This window comes from Pyrus communis, chromosome 11 (assembly GCF_963583255.1).
Source record: "Pyrus communis chromosome 11, drPyrComm1.1, whole genome shotgun sequence".
In the NCBI taxonomy this organism is placed as follows: Eukaryota; Viridiplantae; Streptophyta; class Magnoliopsida; order Rosales; family Rosaceae; genus Pyrus; species Pyrus communis.
The window spans coordinates 2,047,254-2,062,784 of record NC_084813.1 but is presented as its reverse complement, the minus strand read 5'-3'; the positions used below and the strand labels follow the sequence as shown (position 1 = coordinate 2,062,784).

The following is a 15,531-nucleotide window of genomic DNA, read 5'->3' as shown; positions in this document are numbered from 1 at the left end:
TCGTGTGTCAGCATGTGTCGATGAGCACTCGATGTAATATGTTTATTTCTGTGAGATATTGTGATTGCTGGAAGTTATATGCTTACTTAAGAATTTTGTGAAGTTTTACATTTTTGAGGTGTTGCAGGCTACGGTAAGTATTTTCATACTATATGTAGTATGTATATTTGAAAACTATACTTGCTTTACAGCGAGAGGTTATTACGTTTTAAAAAAGTTTTACAAAGCTTTATTTTTAGGCCAACTCACCTTTTTTTCGCCATTCCAGGTTTTAGTGTTGAGCTTTCGTGTCGACAATGATTCTTGACAAATCTTGGTGTAAGTGGTTACCTTCGATGGTATAATTCTCATCTTACTTTACTGTAATTTACTTATGCTCTGACATTACGTGTGAAACGGGTTCATTCCCCGCTCACAAGCGCACTCTTATATTTAGGCACTTTTAGGTTTAAATTTATTCACATTTTTCATATCACTACAATTTATGACTTCGTCATCCTTCTGGTGTCGACCAGCACATCTCGATTCGAAGTCCAGGTGGACAAACCGGATCGGGATGTGTCATCTTATATCATGTAAAGCCTCAAAACATCGATTGTCAAAAATAACATTTTTTATCAACACGTTTATGATTTTATTGGTTATGGTTGTGTTCTAAAATAGTGGATGATAGTGACTTTAAAAACTTGAAAAAAGAAATAGCCTTATGTCATACAATTATACATTTAAAGTGATTTGGTGTGTGTATAGAATTTTTAATTTCCTTTTAAAATCTTATGGGGCCTAAGTAGTCATTTTATATAAGGGTATATAAGTTATTTAATAATAAATTTTAATATGGAATGTATTTAACAATATGTGGGGTGCTAATAAAAACCTTTTTTTTTTTTTTTCGTATAACTAAAATGATAGTGTTATTCACATATTTATTTATTTTCCACATTTTTTGTTAATTTATTGATATTTTTCAATTCATTCGATTTAACAGTTAAAAATCGAGAAGAGTATGTAAAAAATAAAAAGGGTGTGTGTGGACTGTGAAATTTGTGTTGGTCTCGTGGGTTTTGGAACCTAGATGAGTGAAGAAACAAAATTGTGTATTCTTGTATTTTGATCATTCCGTATACCTGCCTGTGGAAGAAATTCTCCTATACAAATGTCTAAATTTTACATAATATTTTTTATTCTTTTAATCTTTTGTTAAAAGATGTTGTAGCATGCTTTCAAATACAACGATCGTCCCCAAGATCTTGGAGGGGAAACCAAGTTTTGGGATAATGTATGGGTGTTCCCAAGTTAACTGATGTTGATTGGTTGTTATACGCAAAATTAATAAGGAATTTTAACAAAAAAATTCCCGGTATTGTTCACTTTAACTAAAAATCACATTTTTAGATTAAAAAGTCAATCATGGTACTATTCACTTTACTCTTTATTTTGTCGTTATCGTTAACCCTCAAAATTTTCAAATCCTTTTCATTAATTTTTCTAAATTATTAAGCATTGGGGCCTAGACTTCCTTGATGCAATTTTCTTTGCTAGAATTAGGCAAGCGTGACTTTTTGTTTTGGTTTTTCTTTTTTTCTTTTTATTTTTATTTTTTTATGTAACAATATTCTAGTTTAAAAGAAGTGAGTATGAGTTTAGGCCATATAACGGGATGTGGAAACAAAATTAATACATCAATTCTTGGAGTAAAATTAAAATTTAGGTTCTAAATCTACTTTAACTTATTCCATCTTTTGGACTAAATATGAGTTTTAACTCAAAACTCATTTATGGGGCAAATTTAGGCCATAATTTCCCTCAAGTTAGTGGGGTAGGAGTGGATTTAAAAAATAAAAAACCGAAAAAAATTAGACCTAACACCGTATCGAAACTGAAAAATAGAAAACTGAACCAAATTGAATCCCTTTACACTTTATGAATATATGTCCATAATATTTCTTTTGTGAAACTTTGTTGTCAAGTTTGAAACTAAGCCTAGGACTTTTTCAAGGAGCATACTTGGTTCAATTAGGAAGGATATTTCATTGGTTATAGAGGGAAGTTTTAGAAGAGCTTCTCTATTTGTTTGCTTTTTGAATGTATACAGTGATATCATTTTTCTTTGCAAGTGATCATTTTTCTTGAATTGGTTTATATGATCTTGTATATGTACAACTATCTTCCCACATTCCCACTTTCCCCATCTTCTTATTATTAGTCTACAATGCAAGTCTCTTTTCCAAATTTCATATTAAAAAAATATCAAGTTTTATAAGATAAAAAAAAAAAAACCAAAACCGAACCAAACAAAACCAAACCGAACTGAAAAACAGCTAAAGAAAATTGAATTGAACTAAACCTTTCTATTCGGTGTCGATTTTGGCAAAAAACCAAACCGAATGAAATCGAACCCACCCTTAGATTGACCCACCATATATGTGTACTTTTTTAATTTTATATTTATAAATTGATTGAATCCAATGGCTAATATCTAATTTGATCAAATCCAACGGTGAAAAAATATCTAACAGTCTAACATTAAATCCAACAGCTAAAATAATTGAAAAATAAAATCTTAAGTTACTTTAAAAAAATTATTCTATAGTAATCTCGGGCTAAAAATTTAACCGAGAAGGGTTGGAGCGAAAAACCAAGTTCTAAGTTAAAACTTAAATTTTCTGTTTCAAAAAAATTAAGTTTTAACCTAAGGGTTGGAGATGGTCTAAAGCTAGTTGGTTATTAACCTACGTTTTTTTTTTTTGGGTGAAAAATGCAAATTTTTTATTTCATGATATATTTTTCATGAGCATTAAAGAAAACTTTATAAGACATTTGAAAGCAGTTTTATGATTTATTGAGCAACAAATGTATATTTAGTAGAATATTTAAGCAAAAAATAAAAAAAATAAATGAAAAATATAGTAATGAGGCCCAAAACATTGTCGAATGGGGTTTTACTCTCAATAATCTCAACGGAAAGTCTTGCCTTAATTTTTGAAACTTCACGGTGAAGTGAAAGTGAAAAATAAATAGATTGAAAGATGATTTAAGTACGACTAGGCGATAATCAGTAGCGTGGTACTGATTTTTCCTTATTCCAATTTATTTACTTTATTTGAGTAACCACTATTAAATTCAAGTATCTTTAAATTTAGTGTTTAAATATGAATTATAATAGATTTTGCATGGAAAAATATATTTTAAAGAATATGAATATGATAGTTGTTGTTATGGTAAGAGAAATTAAAAAAAAAATTAACAAAAAAAACAAATTGAAAAGAGGGATCGGTATAATGGTAGCGATTAATTGTCAATTTAGTCGCTTCATAGATAGCGACAGTTGTGGTAGACAATCAATATTTAAGTACCGATCGTGTCATTTTCTATTTTATTTATTTATTTTTCTTTTTCCATTGATTTTTTTTTTCTTCCCACCTTACTTTATTTAGATTCAAATACCCTTGGGTTTATATTTATATCCTTGTTTTCGAGTGTTTTGACATGGATTATAAGACACCAAAAATACATCATGAAGATGATAGTTTGATGTTATGGTAAGGGCAAAAAGAAGATTTTAACAAAAACAAATTAAAAAGATGGTTTAGACGGAGGGAGATGCAACAACAGTCCAAGCTTATCGAGCTCAGGCGCTAACCTCAACCCATACTCATGCCCTTGGGAAGGCTCAATGCGCAGCAAAAGCAACGGAGGCCTATGACGTTTAAGGTTTAGCATCACGTAAATAGTAACTGGTAGATAGTAGCGGGCCGTAAAAACAACACCTTGAGTTTAGCACGTTTCAGAGGCTGGTATACTCGAATATTTTTTGGCTCACTATGGTGTAGTGAACTTTTTTTTTTTTTTTTTTTAAAGGGTTTACTATGTTAAAGTTACGACTTAAGTGTGAATTCTACCGGTGTTGACAGCGACTCACAAATGCCCCACTCTCGGCAACAATGCTTCGTTCGACCAACTATGGTTGACCCCTAAGATTAAAACTAAACTCTACCTCCTATTGATAGCGGCCTATAAATGCCCACCTCACACCAATGCTTCATGCGGGCAACAATGGTCGACTCGTGGAATTAATACTAAACCCTCCTCCAATCACCAATGCTTTGTATAGGCAACAATGGTTGACTCATGAGACTAAAACTAAACCCTACTCCATATTGATAGCGGCTTGTATAAGCCCCACTCGCAGCACCAAACTCATTGCTTTAATAATTGTTTATAATCATTTATTGGATACTGATACGTACAGTTGAAACTTTCTCTGCAAATTCACCAAATGGGCCTTTGGAGAAATAGTCACCATTAGCTTTCCTTCAGTTCGTGTGTTCTTTCAATTCAACCAACTTTCGCGCCATTAGTTCTTCTATATGTTACATTTCCCGTCAATTGCAGGGAAAATGAGGATTGGATTAGAATGGATAAGTCACTATTATGTTGAAGGAAGAAAGGAAAAAATTGCGGCCAACTTGGAGCTAAGGGATTGAATGCTCAAGAAGAAGAAAATTGTTCATTCCGGTCCTCTCCAAAGCGGTAGGACTTGGGCAGGATTTTCATTCATGTTTTAATCCCCTCGACTCTACCTTCAATATACCTCGAATTTATAGGTTCGTCCATTCCAATCCCGTCCTAGACACCAAACGGGACCATTGTTCAAATAAAAACGTTTCAAGCAAACCGAAAACTGGTTTCATCTCCGGGTAGTACAACATCGAAAGCTGTTGGTGTCTCCTAAATCAACCATATTATAATCTTAATCATAAAATTTGGCTGAGCTCTACTCCATTCCATTCCATTGAGTTTTTGCCTGAGCTTCTTATCAAAACGTAGCTGTCATTACTTCTAAAGGGAACAGAAAAGTAACAACTGCGGCAAAAATCTCTGATTAGGCAGTTTCTCGCAATCAAATTCAAACTAACAAACATATACCATCCATAATGCCGTACTTTTCAGCACTGGCATTCAAAATTCCTAAACCACCACTCAAACAAGCTACCATTGTCGTCACCAGCATTCAACTCCATCTGCACACCCTGCTGGAATTCTATACAAATTTGCATTGCTTCTAATTCAGAACCCGAATCGATCTATTCTTCTACTGCCTAACACCTGAAAATAACCATATCTTGAGTTGGTGAGGAAACACAATCCCCATGAGGTAGAAACAAGAGGTTTTCCCAAAGTTTTAGTTTATAGTCTATTAAGTTATAGTTTATAGTCTACCAATTGGGATAAGTTTCATCTCTTACTCCTCCTACAAAGCCTAGTTCAGCTCCTTGCCGCAGCCCTAAATTCACACTCAAATACTGGTTTTCCACGCATTTTTCTAGTGAGAAGAAAACCGTCTAATTTTCGCTATAAGCAGTTTCTAATCTGTCAAATTTAAACCATAGGAATTAAACATAATTTTCTAATCTGTCAAATTCAAACCATAGGAATTAAACATAATAACAGAGTAAGTTCGCATTCGAAAATTATGTTCTACCTAACATTTACCACATTGGATGGAATTGGAATTGGAATTGGATGGAGAAAAAACCCCCAAATCAAGTTGTAACACTACAGTTACAAACCGAAAAATTCAACCTTTCAAAAAAGGAAAAACAAAAAAGAGAGCAGAGCTTACAAAATTATAAAGCGAAGCCTTTCAAGTACTCGGGATCGCGCTTACCCCTCTCCTGAAACTTCTTGAACCACCGGTCCAATATGTCCATCGGCACCACCAGCTTGCTCCCATCCACGCCGCAAAACGACTGCATGAAATTGAACAGATTCTCCCCAACCTTCATCGCCAGCCGCTCGATTCGCTTCTCGGCGGTGACATCCAGGGACGGCAGCGTCGCCAGGTCCTCCACCGACACGCCGATTTTGGCCGACAGCGGCGTCGCGTCGGCTGTGAGCTGGAGCTGGCCGCCGGGCTCGGGCCAGGGCAGAGAAAGCACCGCCGAAGGCCTAGCCACGGTGACGGCGCCGCAGAAGAAGAAAGCGGAGCCCGGGGACTGGATGTAGACGGCTAGGGCTTTGTCCGGCGGGAGTGTGAAGTTGTTTAAGAGGAATATGCAGAGCTCGCGGACTTGATCGTACGCCTCCCCTGTGCACATTAGAAAAACCATACGCTAGATTGATAAACTGCGCCGATGAAAATATTGGAAGTAAAAAAAAAATAAGGTAAGAAAAGCGGTGGATTGCCGTGGTGATGGGTCTTCATCTTCGTCCCGGCTCAACCCTCCATCGCCATAGTTTACATTAGAATAGTAACATCGCTCGTAATAAAAACAAAAGCGGAAATTTGGAAAACTTACCGACGAAGGTGTTCATGTCGAGAATCCAGTGGAAGGTGTCGATTTGGGAGAAGGAGGAGATGTCCATTGGGAAGCTGCGATTCGGGAAGACGACCCCAAACATTTTTTTTTTTCCCTCAAAACTATTTCTGGAATTTTTAATTTGTGTTCTTAGGGTTTGGGTTTTTTTTTTTTTTTTTTTTTTTTTGGGATGAAGAGGAGACCGGAGACGGATAGAGAGCTGGGAAAGGCCGAGGAGTTTGAATATTTGAGTGCGGCGTTGTGTTCGACGGTGGGGATTAGAAGGCAAGAAGCATCCGGTACAATCTGGAAGAATTGAGTGGGCCCCGTTTCATAGACTGAAAAATTATAGGACGGGCTCTGTAGCCTACAGCAGGATTTCTTTTGAAAAATTGCGGAGAATAGTGTGCTAACCACTAACCGGTGTCATCAAAACTGAAGTCATCTCCAACCGATCTTGCTAGATGATTATAAGGTCGAAAATAGCCGGAAATGACATAAAAATCGTCTTCAACTAAAGACAAGACCAAAGGGTTCGTGGGCCCACCGAGCCATAATTGGAGAATCGGGCCAACCGGCTGGCCCAAACCAACCAGCCAACCAGCCAGGGTTGGTCCAACATTTTGAATTCCAATGGCTACTTGTTGACGTCTTCTAGCCATTTAATTTGATTTTTTTTTTAAAAAAATTAAAAATTCTAATTTTTTTCCTATAACTATCTAAGCCATTAAACAACATTAAATAACATTAAACTTAAACAACATTAAAAAAAATATTTAACAACATAAAATAACATTAAATGATATTAAGTAACATAAAACTTAAATGTCTACTCCATGCTTCTTTTGGCCCAAAGATATGCAACAAGATCATGTTGTAGGTACTTTTATATGGCACACGAACATATCATCCTATTGTGCCTCATGTACTCGTTTAACGAGATACTACCAGTTCTTAGATCGAAATCCAAATTAGGCCCACCATATATTTTTGCACGAGCCCTTCTTGACCTATTTGGATCATCTTGATTGTCATTAGATTCTCCATCAATATAGCCATCGCACTCATATCGACAAGAAATCTAAAGAGTTACTCACAGATTGACATGTGACACTTGAAATCCGAGACGTAAAATTATTGAGATTCCTTATTGGCACATGACACTCGAAATCCGAGACGTAAAATTATTGAGATTCCTTATCAACAAAAAATCTACAAAATTACTTATATATTGACACATGGCACTCGAAATCCGAGACGTAAAATAATTGAGATTCCAACTTTGCAAATTATTGACATTCCATCTCAAAAAATTATTGAGGTAGTTTAATTTAAGTAACCATATTAATTCAATTAAAATAATAAATTATGCTTGGCCCCATGACCCTTTTGCCCCCTCGGTTGGAGATGGTTTTTTGTCACAAGGCTATGTTTGGCCTATGACCCTTTAGCCCCTCGGTTGGAGATGGTAAAAAATATGACATGGAATTGTTCATTAAAATATTAATTTCTCCGAGGGTTATAGGGCTACAACGAGCCCTCTGGCCCTCATTCGGTTGCAGATGGCCTAAGTGGTTTTGTTTACATTCAACTTTCTGCCCTCCATTTACTTGTCGAAAACAATTCTTTATTTACTCTAGGGGGGTGGGCATGGGCTGGGCGGGTCCGGGCTCAAAATTGAAGGAACTGGACCGAACTCGTTTGTAAATAAAATGGGGCGGGACGGGTTTTGGATTTTTCAAAATGGGATCCGAACCTAACCCGACCCTTTTGAAACGGGCCAGTTCCTATGGGTCCAAGTGTGGGTGCCTCAGCTTCCTTAGCAAGTCCACGTGTCTCCTAAACTCCTCCATTCTCGAGTACCTCGAGTCCTTTAGCTGCTTCACCATCACAATAAACTCGGACTCCATCACCGCCTTGTATGTACTTCCCTTTGTGGATCCATACATATAAAATCATGGCACCATTTATCCGAAATCAACAAAGGGATCTAGGTTTATACCATTTCAATAGTAGACTCAAAATCAATCACTTTGTCCCTAGTTCCTTTTCAAAATCAACAAAAGGGATCTAGGTTTATACCCTTCGATTGCAAGATCCCTACATAGATAACAACATGCAAGAGACATTGTCTTTCAATTTTTCCTTAATCTAAACATTAGAAACAAAATCGAAGAAGGATGAGACTAAAGTCTAAACTCCACAACAAATTCAAAAAAAAGAAGAAAAAGAAACCCCATCTCAGATTTCCCATTGTACCTGGAAATTAATGAAAACCCAGATGGGCCAGATGCCCAATCTTGCAGAAAATTAAGATATGAGAGGAGACACTGGAAGACTAAGAACAGAGGGCATGGTGGTCGATTTCGATTCGCATGGCGTTGACGATGGTGGTGTTTGACATTCTCGAGGTGTTGATGATAAGGGTCTTTGTCCTCTTTGCTAGGGATTGTAGAGTTCAACGTGATGTTGTTGAGGACGAGCTAATCAAGCAGTCGTGGTCCTGGACCTGGGTTCTCTGAATTTGGGATGTTGTTGAGGAGGAAAATCAAGAGATGGGTGGTGCGACAGTGGCGGCGGTTTTGAGTTTGATGTCGTCGCGGTTGAGGAGGAGAAGACAAGTGACAGAGTGTGTGCGTGGGAGGAGATGAGTTGAGTTACAGACTAGGGGATGGGATCCTAGATGATGGACTAAGAAATGGGCCGATCCGGGGTCCCGTTCTTCTCAATATTTGAACTCGGCCCGTCTCGCCCTACCCCGTTTACTCTCCAAAAAAATTAAAACCCGTCCCATACCCACCCCGAACCTAGATTACCCGCCCCAACCCAAGGTTCCACTACCCATTTGCCCACCCCTAATTTACTCCCGTTCTTCATATTCATCTCTTTCGCCACGCTTTAAACCCGTTACCACGCCACACCCATCTGCACCCGGGAAGAAATTCCGACAACGACATACCACAACTCTCTGTAACGGCAGATGCACTTCCCGTATCGGGTAAATTCATAATGTAACTCATAAAACTGGGTCTAAGATGCAAACGAAAAGTTGGGTGATTGGTGCGATCTAGCAAAAACAATATACACAACTAATTTATCTCATTAGCAAAATCATAGGAACATACATTAAAGCATCGTTTTACACAAAATAAAATGCTACCAACCACCAAAACAACTTCCAAATCAAGCCAACATTTTGCTTCCTCTAAATTTGCTGGCCTATGATGAAAAGCATTAGAGAACATCCAAGCAGAAATTAGTCTATATCCCGAAAATCACAACCGTCATATTTTGTACAGCTACCATAGCTCAAACACTGACTGATACAAGCAAGCAAAGTTCCACAGCTCCAGTTTTGAACTAACCCTGCATGTTATCTGCGTGATAGCTATCGAGTTCCTTGTCAAGTTCATCAACCGACTTCTCCACAGGCTTCTTCCTCCCTTCTCCACCACGACCACGCCCGCGTCCACGACCACTGCCGTTGCCACTCCCACGTGGTTTGCCGCGACCATTTCTGTTCCCTCCACGACTGCTCCTACTACAAAATACAAAATCATTGTAACTGTAATCACGGCTTGAAATAGCAGTCACGAGGATAATTGAAAAAAGTCTGGTTAAAATGGGATTTCAAAGTAGACTTCAAACAACTCAGAAATGATCGGAATAGTTTGTACAATGAAATTTCTGTACTGTCTGATCAGGGAAAGATGCATTCTGATATGACAAATAAGTAGAAATGCAGTTTGACAAAACTATAATTAGGTCACTGATAAACAACTAAATCAGTTCATAGTACCTAAAATATGTCTACTGAGTTCATCCAAACAGAGAAACAAGAATTCGACCATCTAAACTCAATTGATCATACAGATTTGTTCTTACGTGGTTAAGTGACATACATTTCTAAGCTAAGGCAGGCTACTGCAGTCATTATTGAGTTGCAACTTTCAACTCATAAGTTTCCCAAAGTTAATTAACAAAACAGCAATTGAGCACGCCATCAACAGCCCCAAAAAAATGCAACATTTGAAGCCTTGTCCATCTTTAACGATCCCACACCACCTACTTGTCATCTCAATGACATCCCAAAAATACCCAACTAGCAATATCAATTTGGCAACCAGACAGCCATAGAACATCATACAGAGACAGCAGTAGAGAAAATACGACTGCAGTCTATACCCTTTTACCTGTGTGCATGCTACAAAACTTGAGATCTTATTACACTTCCAAGGGCTAACTCAATTTGCACCCTTTAGGTTTAGGTATTTCAAATTGGGCCGGTTTTCAATTTTTCACATTACATCCCGAGGGTTTAAAATTGTATCAATTTATGCCTTTTGTCTAACAAAATAATTGAATCTTCATCAAATTGATGACATGGTGTGCATTGAAGCCGTAATTGGGTTGACATATAATATAAGCCACATCTGTACTAATTTGACTAAAAATCTCATTAATTTAATGGAGAATTAAACATTCAAATAGACAAAAGGTGTAAAATGATACAATCACAAAACCTTAGGGTGCAATATGAGAAAATTGAAACCTCATCACCCATCTTAAAAAACACTTCAAACCTAAGTTTTACCCTACTTTTAGTAAAGTAATTACCATGCTCTAACTTTTAAGCCGTTGAATAAAACTCAACAGTTAATAGAACACATATAATTTACTTGTATGCCCTAAACTGTGGTCCTATAAACCGGCCCTCAGATTTATATTGAATTATTATGCGTACTATCCTTGCGCATGGACAAGCATGCTAATACTCTTCCAACTTTATCTGTATCATTGCTCAGAGGCCAATTATATTTTTATCCAACAATTTAATACATCATCTAAGATGACTGAACATATACATCTAATATTTTTAGTTTAGAGTTCTTTTTAAGAAATGCACCAAACATTGGAATTCTAGCATATTACGTCACTAAAATAAGACAGTGATAGTTCAAAAAGACACAATTGCATCGTCACAAGGTAAAAGATAAGATCTTACCTAGGACCACGATTAACCATAGGCATAGCATAGCCACCAGCATTACCAGGTCCGGGCCTGCATTACAAATTGTGTAAGTGGAGAACAAAGATATAAATATCCTTACTTTATCTCATCCAACAGTAACAGCACCTCGCAACATACAAAGAGCCTAACTAATCATGGAGTATCAGAAACTTTTTCTGCCGACTGACATCCAGGAAAGTAAACAACCGATTATCAGGAGACATGCAACATATTTGTCATAATAAATATGAATTATACTAAGAAGATACAAAAGGAACTACAAGAACCATGAACAACCAGTACATCTCATAGCACCAAACCCAGAAAACACCTAAACCAACAGTCAGAACACCATAACCCAGTTAATCCTCAGTAACAGTTCTTCTGGCACACCCACACCCAACCAATTCCCTGCAACAATCTGTTCTAAATTGGTCTAGTGCATCTGCAAGGAAAAAATAAATGGCCCATTTGCTCCCCTCCTTGCTTAAAACACTCCAACGTAGAAATTAACATGCAACAGGTCTTTTTTCCATGTACAACCAACCAATAAAGAATTTTCACCTTGGTTGGAAGTCAGGATACCAGCTGCCAAATCAACCTAGGAAGGACCCAGTTGACTGGTGACCATTGGAGAAAAAAAGGATTTGCACAAGTTGAATGCAACTTGAATGCAAAGATATATAAGAAGACAGGAGAAACGTTTGCACAACTGGAACTATCTAAGTTTCCGAGTCACTGCTATTCAAAACTAAATGAGGAAGGAAATATAGATCAAAAGATGACACCCCCACCATCTACCCAAAGGTGCACTCTCCCGATTCCCCACCCCCTACTTTCACAAAAGGGAGAATAGATGGTAACATTGAGACTGTACTTCTGAGGATTTCGGATAGAACCTCTCCCCACAACCTGGGAATCCCACCCACTGGAGATTAAGGAACATACTGATATCACAATGGAACGCATCAATTCATACCAAGTAAAATAAATTTGTTGGTAATATTAATATATTCACATTCAACCAAACCATCTAAAAGAAAATAACAAATGACAATGTTCCTGGTGTCATCGTAAGATATTAGATAATGTAAACGGGAGATGGGCATTGTCCATAATTGCAGACAAAAAAACTGGTAGAATTTACACTAAGACTGATACAATTAGTGATGGGCATCTCCAACGTCCTGTATTCTGTAGCCTATAGATGCAAGCATGTCGACAACTTGATATATCTCTAGTGTAATTTAATCAATTAATAATATCTGGTTTTATGCATAACAGGGTACATGCTCATGATTGCATTAGTTGCTTAAAAGTTATGATAGAAGCAGAATCTGAAAGGGGAAAAAGAAAGCATACGTCATTACAACAGTCCTTTTCTTCCTTCCATGCATGCCTGTCACATTCACACGAGCTGAAACAGGCATCCCTGCAGTGGCACCAACAATCTCAATCTTCATAGGCTTCCCGTCCAATAGAACATTATTATACCGCTTCAATGCTGCAAATGCATCACTTCTTCTAGTATAAACCACTTCAGCTGAACCCTGATAACACAAGAAGAAATTTTCCCTCAATGAAACTTGATCACCAAGGTAACCTGTCTATGAAATAGTAAAAAGGACATATACAATTATACTCTGGCTAAGAATAATGCAAAACATATAACCACAGACAAGAGACCTGAACAATACCAACAATCCCTAATGGACAAACCATATCAATAGTCAAAACATAAATAAACTACATCAAAATACAAATCAAGCTCAAATATCAGAGTATCACATATACCAATGTTGTAGATACATCATGACACGAGGAAATAGCACCTCAGCTGGCTTTTGCAGAACCATCCAGCCCAAAGGGCAGACTAATATTAAACATCAAACGTCTAATGGACAAGCATAGCGCAATGTCTCTCAAACAACGTAAAAACAAATGAAGTTAGGGGTGTGATATATACAGAGTTTGTTGGAACTCGTTTGGATTAGAACAATTAAGAGAAAACTAACAAGAGCAACGCTTTCCAAAATGTCTACTCGTGCTAACATGGAAACTGCATAGGGATCGAACGCAATTGAACCACGCTAGTTTCAAATCTGTTCAAATACCAGGATTTTAAAATGAATACCATGACTTCGAATACAAATTTGATTTATTTGACTACTTTGTAGAATCTATAACAAATATCAAGATCTTAAACTAAAAATCAGTGCCCAATATAAGCAAAACTGTTATTACTATTACGATAGAATATAAGAGGGAAGAACTTTAAATACTGAGCAAAAAAACTCACACTTGGGCGACCATTTTTGTCAAAATGTACTGCATATCGCTTCAGCTCTCCGATCTCAGAGAAAAGTTCCTGAGTTGCAGTTGCAGTTGATGTTTCAGGAGAACGTTACAAGAAATTCGATAAGAAAGCGCATAAGATGAAAGTACATGGCTCAAGTTGTACCCTTATATCCTCATTTGTCACTCCATAGTCCAAGTTGGAAACATATAACTTTGTGCCAATCTCAATCCCTGATATCCCTGCAGCTCTAAGGCTGTCTTCAAACAAATCAGGCTGCCATGGGAAACGCTTGGTTCTGCGGGTAGACTGATGAAAGCATGCAGAAAAAGATCCAGATGGGGGAAATAAATGTCAGCTTATGAATAGATAACAAGATAATTCGCCATTCCTCAAAGTCCCCAGAAAAATAACACAACAACCCACAAGTACAGATAAATCTTGAAGATAACGGTACATATGCAGTGGGTGTTGATAGCGCTTTAGAAGATGAGCCAAAATGAGCTTCTCCATGAACAACATACGTCACAGATCCTCTCGTATTTGACTTTCTATGTGTTTAAGAGATCCTCATGTATTTGGGATATAAAATCATTTCTCAAGCATATCATTAAACATCTACAGTTTTTAGCTTGCCTTGGCAATGGTGTACGAGGATGGCCGAGCATTCACCGTGAGAGGACCTCTACGAACTCCTCCTGTCATTCTTCCACTGGCCATCCTTCCAGCTGGAATTCTTCCAGCGGCCATCCTCCCAGCATTAAAGGAGCCACGTGGTCCTCCACGGCCACGAGAACCCCTACCACGTTGTTCTCTATTTCTCTCACGATTACCCCTGCTGTTCTTAATCATGTCATCAAGCGACATATCCAAAGCGGTCGACATCGAATCAAGATATTACAATTGAAATCCTTTTGCTACGAATGAGATCTAAACCTGCAATTACAAAAAATAGAACGAAAATTATATATATAACGACAGCATCTAACTCGTGAATCATATTATACACACAGCAATCAAAGATTACTCATTTAGGTCAAAAAAGGGGCAAATCGGATCAGCAAAAATCTAAAATCAAAGCGAATTTTCGCATCGACGAGAACAAAGAAATAAATCTACAAAATTACAAAGATTTCAAATCAGAAACCCTAAAAGGTGTACAGTAACAAAGAATTAGGGCACAGAAAGAAAGAGAGAACGGAACATACCAGAGAACGATTAGAGAAGAGACAGTTCCGACGAACCGAATAAACGATCGAGGAGGAAAGTGCGAGAGGAAGAGAGACTGGGCGCTGTGAGAAAGGGAAGTGTGAGATGTGGACGAAGACGAGTGGGTTAGGTTTATAACACAGAGGACAGGAATTAGGGTTTCCTAAGGCCCTTTTTGTGGTAAGTTCTGGGAAAGGCGGTGCTTGGGATTTTCACTTGTTTTGTGGTAAGTTCAGGGAAAAGGCGGGCGTTTGGGATTTTCACTTGTTTTGGAGGAAACGCTGTTTCGTTCGCGGTTGGGACACAGATCATCAATGATATCTACTTATTTATCTATTCACACCGCCATTTTTATTTCTGATACACCCGTAATAATTTCGATCATCGATTAGATAAATTAAAGAAGATTAATAAAAAAAATTAGCAAGAGTATATAAAAGGTAAAAGTAAGTGTGTGAATAGCACTATTCTTTATTTATTTCTTCTTTAGTAAGATTTTTTGTTATATTTCTAATTTTTTTCTTTTTTTGTTTGGACATATAAACAACATTCATTGTCAACCAAAACCTCATAAAATTATTATTCTGACTATTTAATCCAACAGTCATTTAGTACTACGATCTAGTTGTATTTTTCTTCACTTATAAGTAAGAGATCTTTAGTTTGATACTCGTCGAAAGACGAATGTGAACCAATGCTTAGATCATCCATCC

At 37.3% G+C, this 15,531-nt stretch overlaps 1 protein-coding gene and 1 pseudogene across 2 annotated transcripts; both read right to left on the bottom strand.

Moving 5' to 3' along the window:
- Window positions 1–3,979: 3,979 nt before the first annotated feature.
- On the bottom strand, window positions 3,980–6,668 carry LOC137709375 (protein OPI10 homolog). Of its 2 annotated transcripts, XM_068448468.1 has the most exons (3): window positions 6,303–6,668; window positions 5,627–6,091; window positions 3,980–5,109 (listed from the first exon to the last, which is right to left on the bottom strand). In XM_068448468.1, exons 1-2 carry the CDS (start codon window positions 6,403–6,405, stop codon window positions 5,631–5,633), a joined length of 564 nt encoding a protein of 187 aa, XP_068304569.1. In that variant the 5' UTR covers window positions 6,406–6,668; the 3' UTR covers window positions 3,980–5,109; window positions 5,627–5,630. The 2 variants fall into 2 exon arrangements, with proteins under 2 accessions (XP_068304569.1, XP_068304568.1); XM_068448467.1 differs by lacking the exon at window positions 3,980–5,109 and having other exon boundaries at window positions 5,603–6,091; window positions 6,303–6,666.
- A 2,716-nt stretch (window positions 6,669–9,384) lies between these two features.
- Window positions 9,385–15,102, bottom strand: LOC137707765 (THO complex subunit 4D-like; annotated as a pseudogene).
- Window positions 15,103–15,531: the final 429 nt, after the last annotated feature.